Source organism: Serpula lacrymans (assembly GCF_000218685.1).
Source record: "Serpula lacrymans var. lacrymans S7.9 unplaced genomic scaffold SERLAscaffold_6, whole genome shotgun sequence".
Classification (NCBI taxonomy): Eukaryota; Fungi; Basidiomycota; class Agaricomycetes; order Boletales; family Serpulaceae; genus Serpula; species Serpula lacrymans.
This window is the reverse complement of record NW_006763295.1, coordinates 2381754-2401249: the sequence shown is the minus strand read 5'-3', so window position 1 is coordinate 2401249 and position 19496 is coordinate 2381754. Positions and strand designations below refer to the sequence as shown.

Genomic DNA, 19496 nt, shown 5'->3' with positions numbered 1-19496 from the left:
AGTAGTCGATCAACGGAATTTGTTCGTGCCGCAGGGATATGAAGATTAAAAGTTCTCTCCGTGCTCTGTCGGAGATGTTGGAGTATCTCCTCGAGACTGCGAGAATTTCTCCTACAGATGGCGGAATGGTAAAAAATGGATTGGGTGAGAGCAAGTGCGTCGTTTATGTCGAGGATGATTTCCTCGATCGGATCAATTGGAGAAGACAAAGCAGAGGAGTCTTGATACAACTCAGTGATCTGTTCGACCGTTCCTTCCGCGTCTGGAGTACGGGCTTTGGTAGTGACGGGGAGGACCGGGAGCGGTTTGTTGAGGGCTGTGAGGAAATCTCTCTGGTGTCTGTGGTCCGCGTCTGATACCCACTCTTCTGAGAGTTGTTGGGACGTAGACACGATGGAAGTATACAACGTCGCTGACGAGTCCGGTTTGTAGGTATCTGATGATGGCAAAGAACGCAAAGAATTGGACGAGAGCGGTGATGGTAGAGAAGGTGTCCAGTTTGAGACGACTGAACGACAATAGGTGTAGTGGTGTGGATGGTGAGGGGTCGATGACGATAGTGAGGAGAGGGATAGGGATGATAAAGGTGTGGAGAAGGTGATGATGAAGGTTTAGACCGGTGCAGTGGCAATGACAGTCTTTTTCAGGGTGTAAGGAAATGGTTTTCCAAAGAGGGGCTCTGGAAAAGGATTCGAAGGAGGTGAGTTCAATATTTTGTCAGGCAACAAATACGAAGCTATATAACAAAGCCCAATGCCTGGTCAAGTCCTTGCTGGAAGGCGGTGAATCAGGGTATGAGAATGAAGAGTATCGGTATGAGCGCAAATCCAAACTAATATTGAACTAGAGAACAATACATCGAGTATATACCTCTTTATATAGTGAACGGCGATGGTCAGACCAAGAAAGGGAAGAACTGAGAAAGTGCTCTGACCAGCTAGCTAACCAATAAGAAAAAAGGAGAAGGTGGTCCGATCTATCGTATTTACTAATCGTATGAGAAAATGTATTGGTAAGGGATGTGCGATTGGCTGTATCAGTAAGCCCATGAGAAGGCGCTGACTCACAACCTTCTTCGCTTATCAATATTCCTCCGAAGTATTCCCAGACATAGCACTGGATCGTGGCTATGTCATCTGGATATCTTCTCGAGGGTCGACAACAAGTCTACCTCGTTGTAGGTACGATAGAACGTGAGTGTGAAGAGAGAATAAGAAGAAAAATGATAAAAGTAATAAGATACCTGCTGTAATCTCTAGTCCAAGGGCAAGAGGAGTGACGGGGATCGAGTCTGCTAACCACGACATGACGGGAATGCGATAAGAAAAATCGATTCCTCACAACCAGGTTTATCTGGTTTTGTCACTCCTCCTTGAGTGCAACCATAGTCTCATAGATTTAGAGAATTTCCAGTGCTTTTCATGAATGAAGGGTTTAGTGAGGATGTTAGCAACCATATCTCCTGTAGGCACATATTTGATTACTGCCTCTCCCTTTGATACCAAGTCATCTTGGATAAAATGACATTTTTGCTGCATATGTTTTGTGCGAGCATGGAACTACAGATCTCATGTAAGAATAATAGCTGCTTGAATGTCACAGTGCAATAGTGTAAATCTATTTTGAGTTTGACTGATTTCTTCAAAAAATGTCTGAAGCTATGCAAGGTATTGTCCATCATTGCTCAGTCCAATGTATTCTGATTCTGTGGAGGATAAAGCTACCATACTTTGTCTTTTGCTTGTCCAGGAGATTGCTCCTTGGATGGTGAATAAAAACAAAACCTGATGTTGATCAGGATGTGTCTGGGTCTCCAGATCAATCTGCATCTAAGTATCCATAGAAATCCATGTCCATGGAGACATCTGTGCCATCATAGTGTAGTTCTATGTCCCTGGTTGCTTTCAGATATCAGAGAACACATTTGGCAGCTTCCCAGTGGTAGCTCCTCAGAGCTGAGCTGTTTTTACTAACATTCCAACAACATAGAAAATGTCTGGGTGAGTTTCAAGCATGGCATACATAAGGGAGTCTATAATCACATAGTATAGTAATAACCTTCCATCATAGACTGGGCAATATTACCTGATAATATGACTATATAGACAGGGCCAGTGGAGTCGTGAGGAATCGATTTTTCTTATCGCATTCCCGTCATGTCGTGGTTAGCAGACTCGATCCCCGTCACTCCTCTTGCCCTTGGACTAGAGATTACAGCAGGTATCTTATTACTTTTATCATTTTTCTTCTTATTCTCTCTTCACACTCACGTTCTATCGTACCTACAACGAGGTAGACTTGTTGTCGACCCTCGAGAAGATATCCAGATGACATAGCCACGATCCAGTGCTATGTCTGGGAATACTTCGGAGGAATATTGATAAGCGAAGAAGGTTGTGAGTCAGCGCCTTCTCATGGGCTTACTGATACAGCCAATCGCACATCCCTTACCAATACATTTTCTCATACGATTAGTAAATACGATAGATCGGACCACCTTCTCCTTTTTTCTTATTGGTTAGCTAGCTGGTCAGAGCACTTTCTCAGTTCTTCCCTTTCTTGGTCTGACCATCGCCGTTCACTATATAAAGAGGTATATACTCGATGTATTGTTCTCTAGTTCAATATTAGTTTGGATTTGCGCTCATACCGATACTCTTCATTCTCATACCCTGATTCACCGCCTTCCAGCAAGAACTTGACCAGGCATTGGGCTTTGTTATATAGCTTTGTATTTGTTGCCTGACACTGGTCTCAGCTAAAGCTGCCAAGCAGCTATTATTCTCCTAGGAGTTATTGTACCTTAGCAACTTGAAGTAGCACCTCTGACTATAAGTAGTAGGGGGCTTAGTATAGGAATACCTCAATTGTTTCTATAGCCTTCTAGGCAGCAGCTGAGGTATGTTACATTATATTCTATAGAGTTTACCTGAAACTAACATCTATTGCAGTTCAGGCATCCCCTTTTACTTAGGTAAATAATATAGTTGTTTCTTTAATCTGACCGGTCTCAAAAAAGTTTGCATAAGCTTGGGGTTTGCATAAAATATCAATGTAAAAAGTGCGGAATAGCCTTCCAGGCAGTGTCTGAGTTTAGGCATTCTGCCCTTTCACTTAGATATCTTACTTTATTGATTCACTCTGGGGATCACACACTTAATAAACATATGTGAAACTCAGCCGCTGCCCAAGAGGCTATAGAAACGACTGAGGTATTTCTATACTAAACCCCCCACTACTTATAGTCGGAGGTGCTACTCGCTACAGTATAATGACTCCTAGGAGTACAATTGTGCTCCTAGGAGAACAATGGTTACTCCATGGAGTGGTGGCTATGCTCCATGGAGAACAATGGCTGCTTCGGCAGAGACCAGGTTTATCCGGTTTTGTCAACTCCCACTCAAGTGCAACCGTAGTCCCATAGCTTTAGAGAATTTCCAGTGTTTTTCATGAGTGAGGGGTTTAGTGAGAATGTCTGCAACCATATCTCCTGTAGGAACGTATCTGACTACTGCCTCTCCCTTTGATACTAAGTCATCTCGGATAAAATGATATTTCCATTGAATGTGTTTTGTGCGAGCACGGAACTGTGGATCTCGTGTAAGAATGATAGCTGCTTGATTGTCACAGTGCAATGTTGTAGGTCCATTTTGAGCATGTCCAATTTCTTCAAAAAATGTCCGAAGCCATGCAAGGTGTTGTCCAGCATTGCTCAATCCAATGTACTCTGACTCCGTGGAGGATAAAGCTACCATGCTTTGTCTTTTGCTTGTCCAGGAGATTGCTCCTCGGATGGTGATAAAGACAAACCCTGATGTTGATCGAGATGTGTCTGGGTCTCCAGACCAATCTGCATCTGAATATCCATAGAAATCCATGTCCATGGAGACATCTGTGCCATCATATCGTAGTTTTATGTCCCTGGTTGCTTTCAGATATCGGAGGACACATTTTGCAGCTTCCCAGTGATGGCTCCTTGGAGCTGAGCTATGCCTGCTTAGTATTCCAACAACGTAGGCAATGTCTGGGCGGGTTCCGAGCATGGCATACATGAGGGAGCCTACAATTGAGAGGTATAACACTTGACGCCCTTCAATATGCATCTAGTGTTGCACAATATCTTCCCCTGTGTTAGTTTTGGTGATTCTGCACCTTTGTGCTACCTATATATTTTCATTCCTTTCTCTATCTATTCTTCTATCATTCACTATTGATTGTGTTCTCTATTATTTCGCCTTTATGGCTGCTTTGTTTACCTTTGTTTACAAAACTTCGGACACTACTGCAGAGTCCAATGCTTCCTATTCTCTAGTTACTCACATTGGACTCTAGGTACTGTATACCTGTCATACTCTCTAATAATATAGTTACTCACATTGGACTCTAGTTCCAGTCCCTGATTGCTCTCAGCAAGTGGCTAGACACTTCCTTCAAGCTTTGTTCTTAATACCCTGGAGCATTTGCAAGGAGTTTTGATCCAAAGGCCATTGGTGTCCATACTGGTTTGCATTTCTTCATTCCAATACGCTCCAGGACTGTGTCAATGTATTGGCGTTGCAATAGGGATATTGTTTTGTTTGAATAATCACGTTGGATTTCTATTCTGAGGATGTATTTTGCTTCTCCAAGGTCCCGCATTTTGAATATGGATTCGAGTTTGGCTTTTGTGATATCCATGAATTTTTGGGATGAAGCTCCTAGGAGGAGGTCATCTACATAGACAACAACAAAGCATATTTGTTTGTTGTCCCGGAATACATAGAGACATGTTTCTGTTTAGTCTTGTGAAACCGAGCTCCTGGAGCTTGCGATCAAAAGTTTTGTTCCATGTACGATCAGCTTGTTTTAACCCGTAGATGGATTTTTTCAATCTTCAGCAGTATCCAGGTTGGATAGGAACACCCCCTGGAGGAAGCATGTACAGTTCTTCTTCAAGTTCTCCATTGAGATAAGCTGTGGATACGTCCATTTGATCAAGTTCTAGGTCGTACTTTGCTGCCAGGGCTAGAATAATTTGGATTGACTCTAAGTTTGCAACCGGAGCAAAAACCTCCTGGTAATCAATCCCCTCCCTTTGAGTAAAACCTCGTGCAACAATCCGGAGTTTGTATCTCTCAATGTTTCCGTTTTGATCAAACTTGATCCGGAACACAGGTTTTGATGTGATGGGTTTTACTCCCTTCGGAAGTGGAACAGTGTCATATACTGCATTAGTATTGAGACTTAGGAGCTTCTCCTCCAAGGCAGACTTCCATAATTCTCCATCCGGACATGATAAGGCTTCCTTTAGTGTCCTTGGAAGGTCTGTGTTAGATGGACCGGTACTTGCTATTCCAGCAAAGAATGTCTCCTCTGTATCAGATGTTTCTTCATGAACCTCAGGAGTGTTAGGTTTCTCCATGGAGTTGTCATGCTGCTCTTTTCGAGACTGTTCCTCATCTAGAGTCCTTTGATAATCTCGGTTTTTGTCTGCAGGACGGGTCTGGCAACTGCTTCTGCGTACTCCTAGGACTTCAGCTGGCATGACTGCTCTTTTAGGAACTTGTGCAGGTACTCCAGGGAGTAGATGCATTTGTGTATTTGTTGCCCCACTCACTCCTGAAGGTGTTGAATCACTCCTCAGAGGCGTTGGATGACTCCTTGGAGGTGTTGGATGACTCCTTGGAGGTGTTGTATGCCTTCCAGAAGCTGATCCAATGGACAGGCTGTCTAGCTGTATTCGGACTTTTTCCACATCAGCTGGCTGTATGTTGAGGGGCTGTCCTCCCACTGACTGTAACTCTACTTTGGCTTTCCGTTCTGAAGATGGCCAGTATTCAGGTCCCGGTTGTAAAGACTGTTGTGGAGGGTGCCTTAGCTGATCAGGTGCTCCCACTGCTCTTGGAACGTCTCCATGGAGGTATTGCCCCACTGCTCTCAGAACATCTTCATGCTGATATGGTCCTATTGCTTGTGGAACATCTCCTTGGAGATGTGGTTCCATTTGCAATTCATTTGGATCTCGGATCCGAGGGTCAGGATCATCCTCCTCCAATTTTTTTTGGTCTGGATAGTGAGCATTCTCTGGAATGAGTCCCTCCCACTGATCTGTGCTAGTGTCTGTGTTCCAGGGAGCAGTGTCATCCTTTTGTACCTTTCTGGATTCATTGAATATGACATGCCGACTGGAAAACACAGTCCGTTTTTCAGTGTCTAGGAGTTTGTAGGCTTGCTTTCCATGTGTGTAGCCAATCATTATGGCTTTGCGCCCCTTGGAGTAAAACTTCCCTTGCCTTTTGTCTTTTGGAATCAAGGCATATGCTTGGCATCCGAAAGGGCGAAACAAAGTTGGATCAACTCTCCTTTTAAACAGTATTTCATATGGGGTCTTTCCATGGAGTCCTGATGCTGGGCTGCGTGCTGTGATATATGCAGCTGTTTGCATGGCATCTACCCAAAATGACTTTGGGAGCTTGGAATCATGGAGCATAGTGGTTGCTAATGTAGCCAATGTCTGATTCATGCGTTCTGCAATGCTATTTTGTTCCGGAGTATCTGCAGCTGTAGTTTCTTGGATGACACCATCTCCTCGGAGTTGATTTTTGAATGCATTGGCAGTATATTCTCCTCCCCCATCGCTCCGGAGGAATTCTGTGTATAGTGGAGTGAAGTTTTCTTCTCCCAAATGAGTCCGGAAGAATGTTTGGACATCTTCTTTCCATTGCTTGTATTGTTCCAGTGCTTCACTTTTATGTTTTAGGAAATATATCCATGGAAATTTGGAGAAATCATCTACAATGATAATCCAGTACCAAAAACCCTCCCTAGAAGTTGGTTTGATTGGTCCTCCAACATCTGTGTGCACAATTTGTATGGGGTGCTTGGCTCGGTTTCCTCCAGTGGACTTGAAAGATAATTTCTTCATCTTTCCTAAAGCACAAGGTTCACAAAACTCCGGGGTTCCGGTAAGGGTGTCTATGTCCTGGAGCTGTCTTTTTGTAACCATTCATTGCAAGCGGTCCATTCCAATGTGTCCCATTCTCCTGTGCAATAAATTTACATCTACTGCTGCAAAAGCTGACTCCGGGTTGATTCCGGGTTTTGCTTGGATGTGATAAAGTCCTCGCTTGTGTAACGCAGTGAGGATAAGTTCCTCCTTTTTCCGAACTTCACAAGCATTTGACCCTGCTGGAAAAAGTGTTGATAACCCCGTTTTGGACAATTTGTGGACAGAGACGAGTGCTAACGTGAAGTTTGGCACAAGTAAGACATTTGACAGTGCAATATTGTAGTCCTTATTGCCAACAGTTGCTTGTAGGATTACTGTTCCAATGCCAATGGCATTTACAGAGGATTCATCCCCAAAACTGATTGTCCTCGGAGGATGCAGAACATGGTATGTTCCTGGCTCAAACCAGGAGTGGTGAGGGACCATGTGGGATGTTGCTCCGGAGTCAATAATAATTGTTGTTTTGGTCTTATTGGGTTCTGACACAAGGTAAGCTTGAATGTGTTTAGCAAGGGGCTTGGAAATATGTACATGTTCCAATGCAATATGACTTTGTTCCTCCTCGGAGTCAGATCCAGATGATTGCTCCGCTGTATTTGCCTTTTCCTTCTCTTTTCCTTTATCCTTGTGTCTTTTCTTTCCCTTCTTCCTTTGACCTTTTTCAGCTGACTGAAGTGTTCAACACTCTGAGGTGTTGTGTGATTTGGCTTTGTGGAAGTTACACCATTTCTCCTCGGATTTGAGTGCTGATTTGGAACCTCCAGGGGCCTTCCCTGACTGTCATGCAACTTCTGCAGTGATCCGGATCTCAACTGCATCAAAGGTGAGTTTATTTTCTTCAATCGTGTTGATTACTGATGACTGAAATATTTGCCATTCAGGAGTGCATGGGAGAGATTGGAGAAGAGCGAAAGCCATGAGTTTGGTATCAACTCCTAGTTTCATTCCAGAGAGGTGTGAATCAATTGTCCGGATTTTCGTAATGTGGTCCTGGATAGGTGATGTCCCATCCCAGGACAATTTGGTGAGTTGCTGGAATGAATAGAAGGCCAAGGCAATGTTGGACGTTTGATGGAGTGAGACAAGTTTATCAAATAACTCCTTGGAGCTGGTGAGGTCTCCAGTCCTCATTAGGAGGGCATCAGAGATGTGGTCCTGGATGATTCCATGTGCCTTCTCATCCTTAAGTATCCAGGTGATCTCAGGATCCTCCGAGGAGGTAGGTTTTCCTGGTGAGGGCTTAAGCTCCTCTCCAGTAACAACCCAGAGAACTTTTTCCCGACGTAGCTTTGAGATGATCCGGAGTTTCCATATCTGAAAATTGTTGAGTCCAGTGAGAACTGGACATGCGGATGTATCGCGTGCTGTGGTCATGGTTCCGAGGTTGCCGTTTCAAATAAGAATTATTTCCTGTGTTGCTTTTGCGCACCAGGGCTCATAACCTAATAAACCTATTTGAAACTCAGCCGCTGCCCAAGAGGCTATAGAAACAATTGAGGTATTTCTATACTAAACCCCCTACTACTTATAGTCGGAGGTGCTACTCGCTACAGTATAATGACTCCTAGGAGAACAATGGTTACTCCATGGAGTGGTGGCTATGCTCCATGGAGAACAATGGCTGCTTCGGCAGAGACCGGGTTTATCCGGTTTTGTCAACACTTACTTAATTCACACAAAACTGAATTTAACCTTGGTTATCTTTGATGGTATGTAAAGAGTTTGTGATTTGACTGCCTTATCTAATCACAAACTTGGACCTTATTACTAGAAACTGAGTAGTACCAAGTTGTCTTATCAGTAAGTACTTATCTAATCCAATCAAGTGCTTTGCACTATTTCTCCTGGCCTGTCAAGGCTTTCCCATACAATGCCTCAGCTTCTGTGTACTTTCCCTGTGAATCATACACTGATGCCAGGTTGTTCAAGGTTCCCAGTGTGTCTGGGTGCTCAGAACCAAGCTGTTTCTCCTGGCCTGCCACAGCTCTCCCATGCAATGCCTCAGCTTCTGTGTACTTTCCCTGTGATGAATACACTGATGCCAGATTGTTCATAGTTCCCAATGTGCTTGGATGCTCAGCACCAAGCTGTTTCTCCTGGCCTGCCACAGCTCTCCCATACAATGCCTCAGCCTCTATGTACTTTCCCTGTGAATCATACACTGTTGCCAGGTTGTTCATTGTCGCCAGTGTGTGTGGGTGCTCAGAACCAAGTGTTTCCTGCTTGATTTTCAGAAATTCCATGTATAGTGTCTCTGCGTCCTTATATCTTCCTTGGCTACACATGTATTCTGCCAAAACAAATCTCCCACCAAGAAGCTTCTGGTTTGCTCCCTGTATATTTTCTATGTTTGCTAATGATTGTACGTGTGAAGCAATTAGAGCACACTGTGGCCAACATTTGGGGGAACGAGAATCAGAGATATTGTCTATAGCAACCCCTATGAAATTGACAGTGCAGTCGAAGAAGTCCTCCCATAAACCATCCACTCTTGTCATCTCTCGAACAAGAAAGCTGGTTAAATCATGCATGTGTAACACAGTGGCATCCACACTGCCAGTACAGTAAACCAATGACAGTTCTTGTAGCTGTCGAATGACTCGAGGCAGACCAATAGAACATATCATAGCAGAGAGATGTTCTATCAGAGTGCTCTTGATCAAGACCATCTCTGTCTCTTCGAAGGTATTGTTGCTAGTACAAGACAGACACAGGCATGCTTTTGCCGTTTTTATATGCAGCTTGTGCATGATAGTTCGCACAATTCCACCCTTAGGCTGGGGATGTGCATCCATTACCTCTGCAGATATCTGATGCTTGGTTTCAGTAATGTTCTTCGCAGTCTCGATGATGACATTTAAAGCAATGCTTTCTGGGTCAAAGAACGAAAGCAATTTAAGAAAATTCCTAGTGTCAGTATCTTGAAATGCGTGCTCCAGAAGACTGCCAAGCACAGCAGCAACAGACTTTGCCTCGTAATCGTCGAGATCATTGTCCCACTGGATCATCTTCACATGCAAGCATATAATCAGCACAGATAATGAGTATCCCTGTATAAAACAATACTTACCTGTGATTTTTGGGTGGAATCTTTATATAAAACCAACATTTCCTCTATGCTGTACGTCGACTGTCTCTTGAAAGACGCAGCCTGCACTATGGCCAACGGCAGCCGTCCGACGCAGTTCACCATCTGCTCTACTACGTCCGCAGCAGCGGAGGATGAATCATTGGAAGATAAGCGAGCATTTGCAAGGAACAATGTTGCTGCATCCTTTACATCCAGCACGTCGAGATGGACAACGTTATCCGGCTGTCCTGCAGCAAGGGCCACCAGGTCTGCGACATGCTGAGTTCGGGTGGTGTATAAAATCCTTCCCTGTGCATTTGAGTGAGGCAGATATGTTCGGAGAAATCTAACTGTGTCTCTGGAAACATTGTCGAGCACGATGAGCCAAGATAAAGGACCGGATTTCTCAAACCAGTCACGGACGAACATCAGCTTTGCCTCTTGATCCTGATGCAAATCCGATTTCCCAGTGAAATATAAGACCCTAGCAAAGCCTTCTTGAAGCTTCTCTACGGTAGTACTAGAAATCCAAAACACGTGCGAGAATCGTTTATTGTCATATTCCGTTTTGGCGTACTGCAAGGCCAGCTGAGTCTTTCCAAGACCAGGCATTCCGTAGATCGCGCATTGGGTAGGTCGGTCACCCTGGCTTGTATCAAACAACTTTTGCAGTTGCTCCAGGTCTTTTACATGCCCAGTAAAGTGAGGAGATAAGAGATCGATGTGGGGATCGATGAACCGGGGCAAGCTCCTCGGATCATCATTTCGTTGGCTAGGGGTGGTAGCGACCTGATAGCTATTTGTGATAGTCATGGTTCCACTAAAGTGGCTACCGACGTCGACAAAGTTGCCTCCCCTAGCGTCTGTATTTTGAGCCCCGTGAAAGAACCCAGGCCTCGCGCCAGAGCCAGAGCCAGTATCTTGTGTATGCGTAGCATCAGGCATTGAGGTTTTGTTCGAATCCATCGAGTATGGTGCGATTCAGTTGTTGAAGCAAAGTGGGGGGTGGGAAGGAGTAGGAAGGAGGTAGTAGTACAATAACGCAAGCGCTGAACGTTAAACACTCTCACGCAGGGGCCAAGCATGCAAAGCAAGTTCGCGGTGCGTTGATCAAAATATTTCTACCCTCGCGGTGGGCTTGATATGGCATACACGTAGAGAACATCTATTGCAAAGAAAAAAACACACAGAGAGCGAAATAAAACACAAAAACATGTCCGTCACAGCCAACTACTTAAAAATGCAAGTAGTTTTATTATGTTCTCACGCATGGGCTACTATGTCTCCTTGTTAAGGTATATTCATCTCACGATAAATATTCTTGACCGCGACTGTCCTTCATCTTCTTTGAATACATACTAAGTGCTGTGTACTATCTACTATAGATTGAAGCGTACTACAGGGGCCATAGAACAAGCTTCCGTACGTCTATGATATGGCCATATTTCTTACATGTGTCACTACTTATCGACCATCATTAGCTCCAAAGGAAAAAACGCGCGCATATACTAAGTACGCACCTTCAATCTATCCGATCGGACAAGAAATTTAGATCAAGATGGTCGAAACTCATCACCATCGCGCAACACTCAAACAGGTCAGTTTCGTCCCTCAAATTCACGATAGATGATTCCACAGCCTCTCTTTAGCAAAATAAAGCATTCAAATCAAAACATGCTACGAAATCTTCCCTAAAAGATCTCGCGAAAGGTAAGTATCTCGGTGATTCTACTCTTGACCGTTTCTTACTCTCATTTCAGGCCGCGTCAATCGGCAATCGCCAAAAATCACCACAACAGCCAATACAGCTGCCCAAGCCCGTCTCAACAGGCGTAACAATGCAAAACAATCCCAAGCCAAAAAACGCCAGGCCATCATCTCAGCGACTCGAATCTTTAATGGTATCGATGGTGCACCACGAATTGTCGCGGTCATCCCTCTTACAGCAGATGTTGATGCCCGCAACACTGTACAAGCCCTGGCAGAATCCTTAGGAGTCCCTGCTGACGATTGTCCCGCAAGTGGACTGTGGAAAATGAAGTAATTTTATGCATCACACATTCTTCGCATTTCGCTGAACGCTTTTTTTTTTATTCGCCGTTCATAGAGCAGAACGCTTTAAGACATCATTACAATTCACGAACATCCCCTATGGAAACATGTACGCTGCTTTGGATGCATGCAAAGCCGCCGATTATGTCGTTTTGGCTCTCTCTTCTACTGTAGAGGTAGACAATTGGGGCGATGTCCTTTTGCGAACGCTACAAGCGCAAGGCCTTCCAGATGTCGTGACCGTAATGGCATCTAACCCTTCTCTAGACGTAAAATCTCGAACAGGTATTCAAAAGTCCCTCCTATCATTCATCCAGTATTTCGTGCCTAGCCAAAATAGGATATTCGATCTTCACGCCAGCTCAGACAGGTTAAATGCCTTGCGAGCATTGTCCGAGGGTAGACCTGGAGAAGTGAGATGGAGAGAAGGTCGATCTTGGATCTTAGGAGAAAACGTTGATTGGAGAGATGGAAATCTGCTTGTTACAGGTGTAGTGAGGGGATCGAGCTTATCTGCGAATCGATTGGTGCATATACCTGATTTCGGGGATTTCCAAATATCGAAGGTAAGGGATACTTTCTTGATGCATGGTGGAGTTGATCCCAATATAACATTGTTGCATTAGATCGTGTCTGCCCCACTACCCAATCAATCCAAGGGTGGTATAGGTATGGAGTTACCGTCTCTACTTGCCGAACCTGACTCTTCATCCGCCGATTCGTTGGTCTCTGCTAACGATCCTGATGACATGGCCAATGAGCAAACATGGCCTACGGAGGAGGAAATGCAGGGACCTGGACACATAACTTATGGTGATGACGGGCTACCAGCAGCCATAAAAGGAACTACGCCGAAGGTAGTGAGGCGTATACCGAAAGGAATGAGCGAGTATCAAGCCTCGTGGATCGTCGATGAAAGCGAGGATGAAGGAGGCGAAGAGGAGGATGACGGGGAAGATAAGAATGTGGCCACAGAAGAAGACGAAGAGATGGTGGACTTACACGATGACGAGATGGAATCAGAAGCCCGTAAGAGCGTTACTTTTCAAGATCTTGACGTGGAGGAAGAAGAAAAGCAGTAAGCGGTAATCAATTGCCTTTTGGACGTTGATCGCTGAGGTTTTCTTTGACAGGTTCCAGAGTTGGCGGAATCGCGGTCGCGAAGAGCAGGATGATCTGACATTCCCCGACGAAATCGACACTCCTCAAGACGTGCCAGCTCAGACCCGATTCCAGCGGTATCGGGGCATGAGGTCATTCCGTACTAGCCCTTGGGATGCGTATGAGAATCTTCCTCGTGACTATGCTCGCGTCTTCCAGTTTGAAGATTACAAGCGAACAGAACGAGGTGTTCGTAGGCGAGCAGAGCAAGAGCTGGGGTGTGTCGATGTAAGTATATGTGTAAAATTTAGCTCAACTGTTAGGACCACTGACCTGGCCATTTTCAGCCTGGAGTCCGAGTGACCGTGTATATCCGTGCCCCACAGGAAGTCATGAGACTCGGCAACAAAGCTTCATTTGTGATATTTGCCTTGCTCCAGCACGAACATAAAAAGTCTGTCCTCAATTTCACTATACAGCGCAATACGGAGTACGACGAAACTGTCAAGTCCAAGGTACGATTACCGTCTCATTCCAACCCAGCTTAAATTCAGATTTGGCCTTTCAGGATCCATTGGTTCTGTGTGTGGGGCCTCGTCGATTACGGGTAAACCCTGTCTACAGTCAGCACACGCGGGGTGGAGGTAAAGGAGCGAATAATGTTCACAAGTTCGAACGCTTCCTTCGTCACGGTGTGACCAATGTTGCTACCGTGTATGGACCTGTCATTTTCGGCAAGCAACCATGTGTCCTGCTCAGGGAAACTTCGGATCCACAGGGTGTGTGAAGTCATACAATCAGATAAGGTCACTAGCTAACTGTTCTCAAATGCATCAATAGCACCACATCTTGTAGCGACGGGAACTTTCCTGAATCCTGATACGACACGCGTCATTGCGAAGCGTATTATACTGTCAGGACACCCTTTCAAGGTCCACAAGAAGACTGCGACCATTCGCTACATGTTCTTTAACTCTGGTATGAGTAACACATGTTTGATTTCGTCATCAGGGTCTGATGTGTGGCTGTTTTTCAGATGACATTCAGTATTTCAAACCAATACAGTTGCATACTAAACATGGACGCACAGGACACATTCGCGAATCCTTGGGCACTCATGGGTATTTCAAAGCCTATTTTGATGGCCCCATTAACCAAATGGATACTGTGTGTATGTCTCTCTATAAACGAGTGTATCCAAAGTGGAGCGAGCTGTGGAAAGAACCTCAAGGGCAATTGACGGTGGATTCTGATGCTATGGAGGAATAGTGGACACTCCTGAGATCTAAGATCAGGCGTGCTGCTAATGTACCAATAGATAAAAATCTACGCCGCGATATACTATATAGTTCATCTTTACTATGTGCTACCTCGTGGTATGTGCTGTAAATCGCAAAACCCAGTGTACAATTGCGCGGTAGAAGTAATTTAAGGGGAGCACTGCTATTATTAGTGTTATCACCTCCTGGAAGTGGAGTACCTTGATACACCCATAATATTCTGTCAGTCCGTGCCTTACAGCAGCAACGCTGATACAACAATATTAATGTGCGCGTCACGCATGCATGTACCAAGTCTACAGACTCTTCGAGACTTGAGAAATAGTGCTTTTCAAGAAAATAGCCAGGATGATGTCATGGGCCCAGAGCACTTTTCGAAACTTAAACCTTGCTGGGCAAAGTTGAGGGATACAGAGGTATCGATCAATTTGCCTAGTGCTTCATGGAGTGACGTCGTGACGTAGTCTCCAATAGCCGACCAAGTTACAGTCTGATATGAAAGTCGACCATCAATATATAGTCGTGACGTCCTTATGCACGTGCGCCGTAGAAATTAGAGGCCAGCATGTAATACCCAACTGATGCGAGATCCTGGCTCCTGAAGTGGGTGGATACTGCCTTCCCTTAGTCTCCCCTAGGCATACCATTTAGGAGGAAGACAGTCATTCCTCCTATCAATAGCCTTCCCTGGGCGTGATCAGCGTGATGTTGAATGTGAATATATAAGCTAAAGAGATACCAGCTATAATCACCCAAAAACAGAGACAAGTCCGAGTCAGTGGCAGCAAATGTTGATTGACATTGTACGCCAAAAGAATTGTGATGGCTATTGATATATGAAGGCGTTGGAGTATTAAGATATGCTAATAATGGGGTAGGAACAGTGTGAGAAAGCAGCGTGATCATACAGTGTTTGCTAATGTACACATACGTGGTGTGCTGGATACTTGAGGCTGACTTATACATAGCAGCGATGACAAGGTTGAATAACGATAACAGTCAACTAGAGTGGACATACGCACATGCAGTGGAAAATCGTTACGATAAAAAAGTTCTTAATGTGAATCCGACGCTGCTGATTTGGCTGATGAACGAGGCGGCAAATAAGCAAAAAGATCAGATTATCATTCATAACATATATTTTTCTTACGAGAATGGCTTCGTCGCCGTTCACCTTTGCGTGGAGATTTCTCTCTCCCAGACTCTGACTTTTTCTGCTCTAGTGCCTGATGGATTTGCCATTGTTCCAGCTGCCTGAGAGTGTAAGCAGCGAGCTCTTGGGAGTAGCGAAGTTTTTCAGCGTCTGATGCATAGGCCATTGTGGTTGGAAGAACTGGAGATGATTGGGAAATAGATGTCATTCCGTGTCTGCCGCCTTTCTTTATATTGCATTTTGTGGATTTCTTCGGATCTGAGATGGCGTCCGCGCCTCGAGTCATGCCAACCCAAACCTCCCCAATGACGTAGCCCCTTGAACTATCCTTATATAAACCCTAAAGTGGATCGGAGTTTCAACTCATGCGCTTCGGTGTGAATACACTCACTGGTTCCATTCACTACAAGACCATACAATATGTGCTTAGCATGCCAAGACGGCGAACAAAGCAAGAGAGGATGCACTTCAGAATACAGAGTGAAGATAGTAGTATATCATCGACGGATTAATCTTCTACACCATGTCCATGTCGAATCCGCGACATCTGTGAGCCCTATCCAGACATCTTCTAGTAAGCCATCTAGCCCCTCTGGATCGTCCCAAGTCGCTCCACCGTCATCGTTCCCTGTCGCTGTGAACCGTAATACGTCCTTAACAGTCACAAGGCCTGCTAATACACCATGATCTTCAACAAGGATAACACGTGGCCTATAAAGTTTATTAGTTCATGTGTCATGTCCAATGGAGTACAGTGGCAACTATGTCTCTGTGTCTCTCCATGGGTCAAACACTTGGAAATGATATGTTGCATGCCAAAACGAGACATGACGTAAAGCGAACCCAAATAAACTGAGACGTACCCCATCCTTTTAAAGAGTTGCATCACGATCTCCAAAGGTAGATGTGATGCCACCGTAAACGGTGTCTTGAAATTATGAAATCATCAGCAAATGCTACATTTAACGGAAGCCCGCGACCTATCATACCTGATTTACCCAAGGCCAAAGCTTAAGAATGTCGTTTGATGCTGTCGTTCCAATAAGCTCCGTAGCAATTTCTTCCTCGACGCCCAGCGCAGGTCCAGACGTGATGCCCGATAAACCAAGATCTTCCTGGTCAGAAGCTTCACGAATAAATAAGCAGGGAGTGTTTGGTCGTATGTCGCCCATTTTGTGAGCCTTATCTATGGATAAGGGCAGACGTATGAATGACCGATGGAACCTGAACGAGGTGTGGAGCACCTACCCAACACGTAGCGGAGTTCCGTCCTCCCGATATAACCTACGAGGAGCCGAGATGAATCCGAATTGATAATAGGGAAGCCTTTCACAGTACTCGAAGCCAGTTTCTCCTCTGAGCAGATCAGCTAATGCTTGAATCCATCTATCAAAGTACTTACCTACGTCACGGACACACATTCCAGACACAAATAACGTATGCAAGTCTGACTTCATGACCTTGGATACTATAACGAAATGAGTCTCACTAATAAGATAGCAGCCTGATCAGACGCTCACCGGGTTCATTATAGTCATGATCATCGTGTTCCAAAAATGGATATCCGTTGAAGCGTATCATCTCATCTGCAATGCCACGGGTCCCAAGGAAATCGCCCACCGCCTTTGTGACAAGAAGGACGATCTGGGAAACAGAAGTCAGAAGTATTCAGATATATATATCTCACAGAAATACCATGGTGGGCAGGATGTATGTCAAGGCTCCGGTAAGTTCAAACATGATCACGACAACTGTTACCGTAATCCTCATGACCCCGCTCAAGGCAGCAGCAGCCCCAAGAAAGGCATATGTTCCTGGAGTAATGCACGGCACATCTGGATCACAGACAGCAAAAATGCCAGAATGCGAGTAAGCTCTTTTGAAGAAATCATTTCACGCCTTTCTCCCATAAATCAATAAAATCAAACATACCTATAAACAGCTTTCACCATGATGCCTACCATACGACCGAACGTAGCACCGATGGCCATCGAAGGGACGAAAATACCAGCTGGAACCTTGCATCCGTAAGATATGACTACGAGTCCTATGCGAATAAATGTAGCCAGTAAAAGTGAATTCGCCATTGGCCATTGCACTGACGTTCTTGAGTATCGTCATCAGCTTCAATAGAGAACGAAGATTCTGTTTGCTTACTGGCACAAGTTGTCGTAGTCTCCACCACCATCGCATTCACGGAAAAGTATCGACATGCTTTCCGTCATGTCGATGCGGAGAAACCTATTGAAGTATCCTACCATTGCGGTCAAGGTCGCGAGTATGACGGCTTCAGCTACGCCATGATTGGCGAGGTGCTTTTTACGAAACGCGGCGACTTGTAAGTTGAACTTCACGACAAAGGCTCCATATAAACCCTACTGCCACGTGTGAACAAAAAGTTAAGCATATAGGAGTGAATTTACCCCAAATATCCCCAGGATGATGAAAAATATAATCTCGAAGAAGTGCCAATCGCGATCGTAAGTTACCTGGAACAGCACCAGCTTTCCCGTCCTGAATGGGTTCATCGCCTGCAAGGTGAAAGTAGCCACTAAAGCACAGAAAAAGCTTCTCCACATTGTTCTGATGCTGAATGCAGAACTCATTTCCTACATGATTGTGAGCTCCTTCCCACTCAACGTATTGCGAATATATGCTACCTCGATGGAAAACAAAACACCTCCGATGGGCGAACCGAAAGCAACTGCAACTCCTGCTGCACTTGCAGCTGTTATGATTTCCCTCATTTTACCTGGATACATATGAGGCAATGCGAGCTGTGGGTCCAATGATTTACAGTACCTTGACTTTGCCTGAATTTCTTGAACAAGCCAGCAACGAGAGACCCAATACAACAAGCGACGTGTACTGATGGGCCCTCTTTACCGACTGACAGACCAGAAGCTATGACTAAGGGCTAGACATGCTCAGTTATGAATACTGATGATGCAATGAGAAGGCACACCAAAGTGATACTCTTGATAAAAAACGTTGCGAAGCCTAGAAAGCCCTGCATGACGAATCCTGCGAGAATACATTTGATCTCTGAGATGCCAGAGCTGGCGGCATATTTTGCCATAGATCGAACGAGATGCGCCGCAATAAAAGAAAATAGAGCCTACAGCACATTGGCACTTGTCTTTGACGAGAAATCAAGGACGTACAGCGAACACAACATATATCAACCATCGCGCAGGAGTAACGGTGCTCCATGGATGCCACGACGGACATACATCCATTTCGTTGCTTTCAATCTCCCAGCAACAGAACTGTTGGTTCAGCCACCACCCATCCGAACAGTATCCCATTTTTATGTCCGACAACCACTCAGTGATGATGGATATCAGGGCAGCATTCACGCCGATGCCAACACCTACGCCAGCTTGTCAGTGTATGCGCTTAATGACGAGATGATAATAATCCATACCAACAAGACTAATCACAAGCCACGCATGGCCAGCGTCCACGATCTTGTTGAACTGCGCCCTCAGCCACGCCGTAGTTCTCTCTCCAAGAGGCCCACGATAAAGCACACGAGAACCCTTCGAGTTTCGTAGCCGCCTATTTCTTTCGAGAATAGAGTCTTGGATCCAATCTAAAATTTACTATTTTCAGCAACGAGCATATTCTACCGAGATGTATGCGCTTCAAGTCGTTACCTATAGTCGTAAAATCCTCATAGCGGCTAAGCAAAAATTCAAATTCTTAGCCAACATTTGTCGACATGGATCGCAGGGACATACCGTATCTGTTCTAGCTCGTCGTCGTCAAAATGCCCGCCATTCGTTGGTAAGTTCAAAGGCTGCCTTTGAGCCATGAAGATTTCCTTCAAGTTCGGTAGCACGACTGGCG

General features: G+C 45.0%; 4 protein-coding genes across 4 annotated transcripts; 1 reads left to right on the top strand and 3 right to left on the bottom strand.

Moving 5' to 3' along the window:
- Positions 1 to 502, top strand: SERLADRAFT_388559 (uncharacterized protein; the record flags this gene model as incomplete). The annotated part of the gene is made up of 1 exon (XM_007317961.1): positions 1 to 502. One exon carries the CDS (start codon positions 39 to 41, stop codon positions 354 to 356), a length of 318 nt encoding a protein of 105 aa, XP_007318023.1.
- An 8321-nt stretch (positions 503 to 8823) lies between these two features.
- Positions 8824 to 11003, bottom strand: SERLADRAFT_437609 (uncharacterized protein; the record flags this gene model as incomplete). The annotated part of the gene is made up of 2 exons (XM_007317960.1): positions 8824 to 9996; positions 10059 to 11003. 2 exons carry the CDS (start codon positions 11001 to 11003, stop codon positions 8824 to 8826), a joined length of 2118 nt encoding a protein of 705 aa, XP_007318022.1.
- A 4194-nt stretch (positions 11004 to 15197) lies between these two features.
- SERLADRAFT_466695 (uncharacterized protein) lies at positions 15198 to 15855 on the bottom strand (the record flags this gene model as incomplete). The annotated part of the gene is made up of 4 exons (XM_007317959.1): positions 15198 to 15354; positions 15423 to 15444; positions 15514 to 15575; positions 15642 to 15855. 2 exons carry the CDS (start codon positions 15850 to 15852, stop codon positions 15547 to 15549), a joined length of 240 nt encoding a protein of 79 aa, XP_007318021.1.
- Positions 15856 to 16061: 206 nt separating this feature from the next.
- On the bottom strand, positions 16062 to 19483 carry SERLADRAFT_355881 (uncharacterized protein; the record flags this gene model as incomplete). Its single annotated transcript, XM_007317958.1, has 17 exons — positions 16062 to 16355; positions 16508 to 16572; positions 16634 to 16830; positions 16893 to 17000; positions 17047 to 17112; positions 17165 to 17288; positions 17340 to 17520; positions 17577 to 17750; positions 17802 to 18019; positions 18068 to 18253; positions 18305 to 18396; positions 18447 to 18561; positions 18610 to 18762; positions 18809 to 19017; positions 19072 to 19239; positions 19304 to 19329; positions 19388 to 19483. 17 exons carry the CDS (start codon positions 19459 to 19461, stop codon positions 16142 to 16144), a joined length of 2370 nt encoding a protein of 789 aa, XP_007318020.1.
- Between the last annotated feature and the right edge of the window lie 13 nt (positions 19484 to 19496).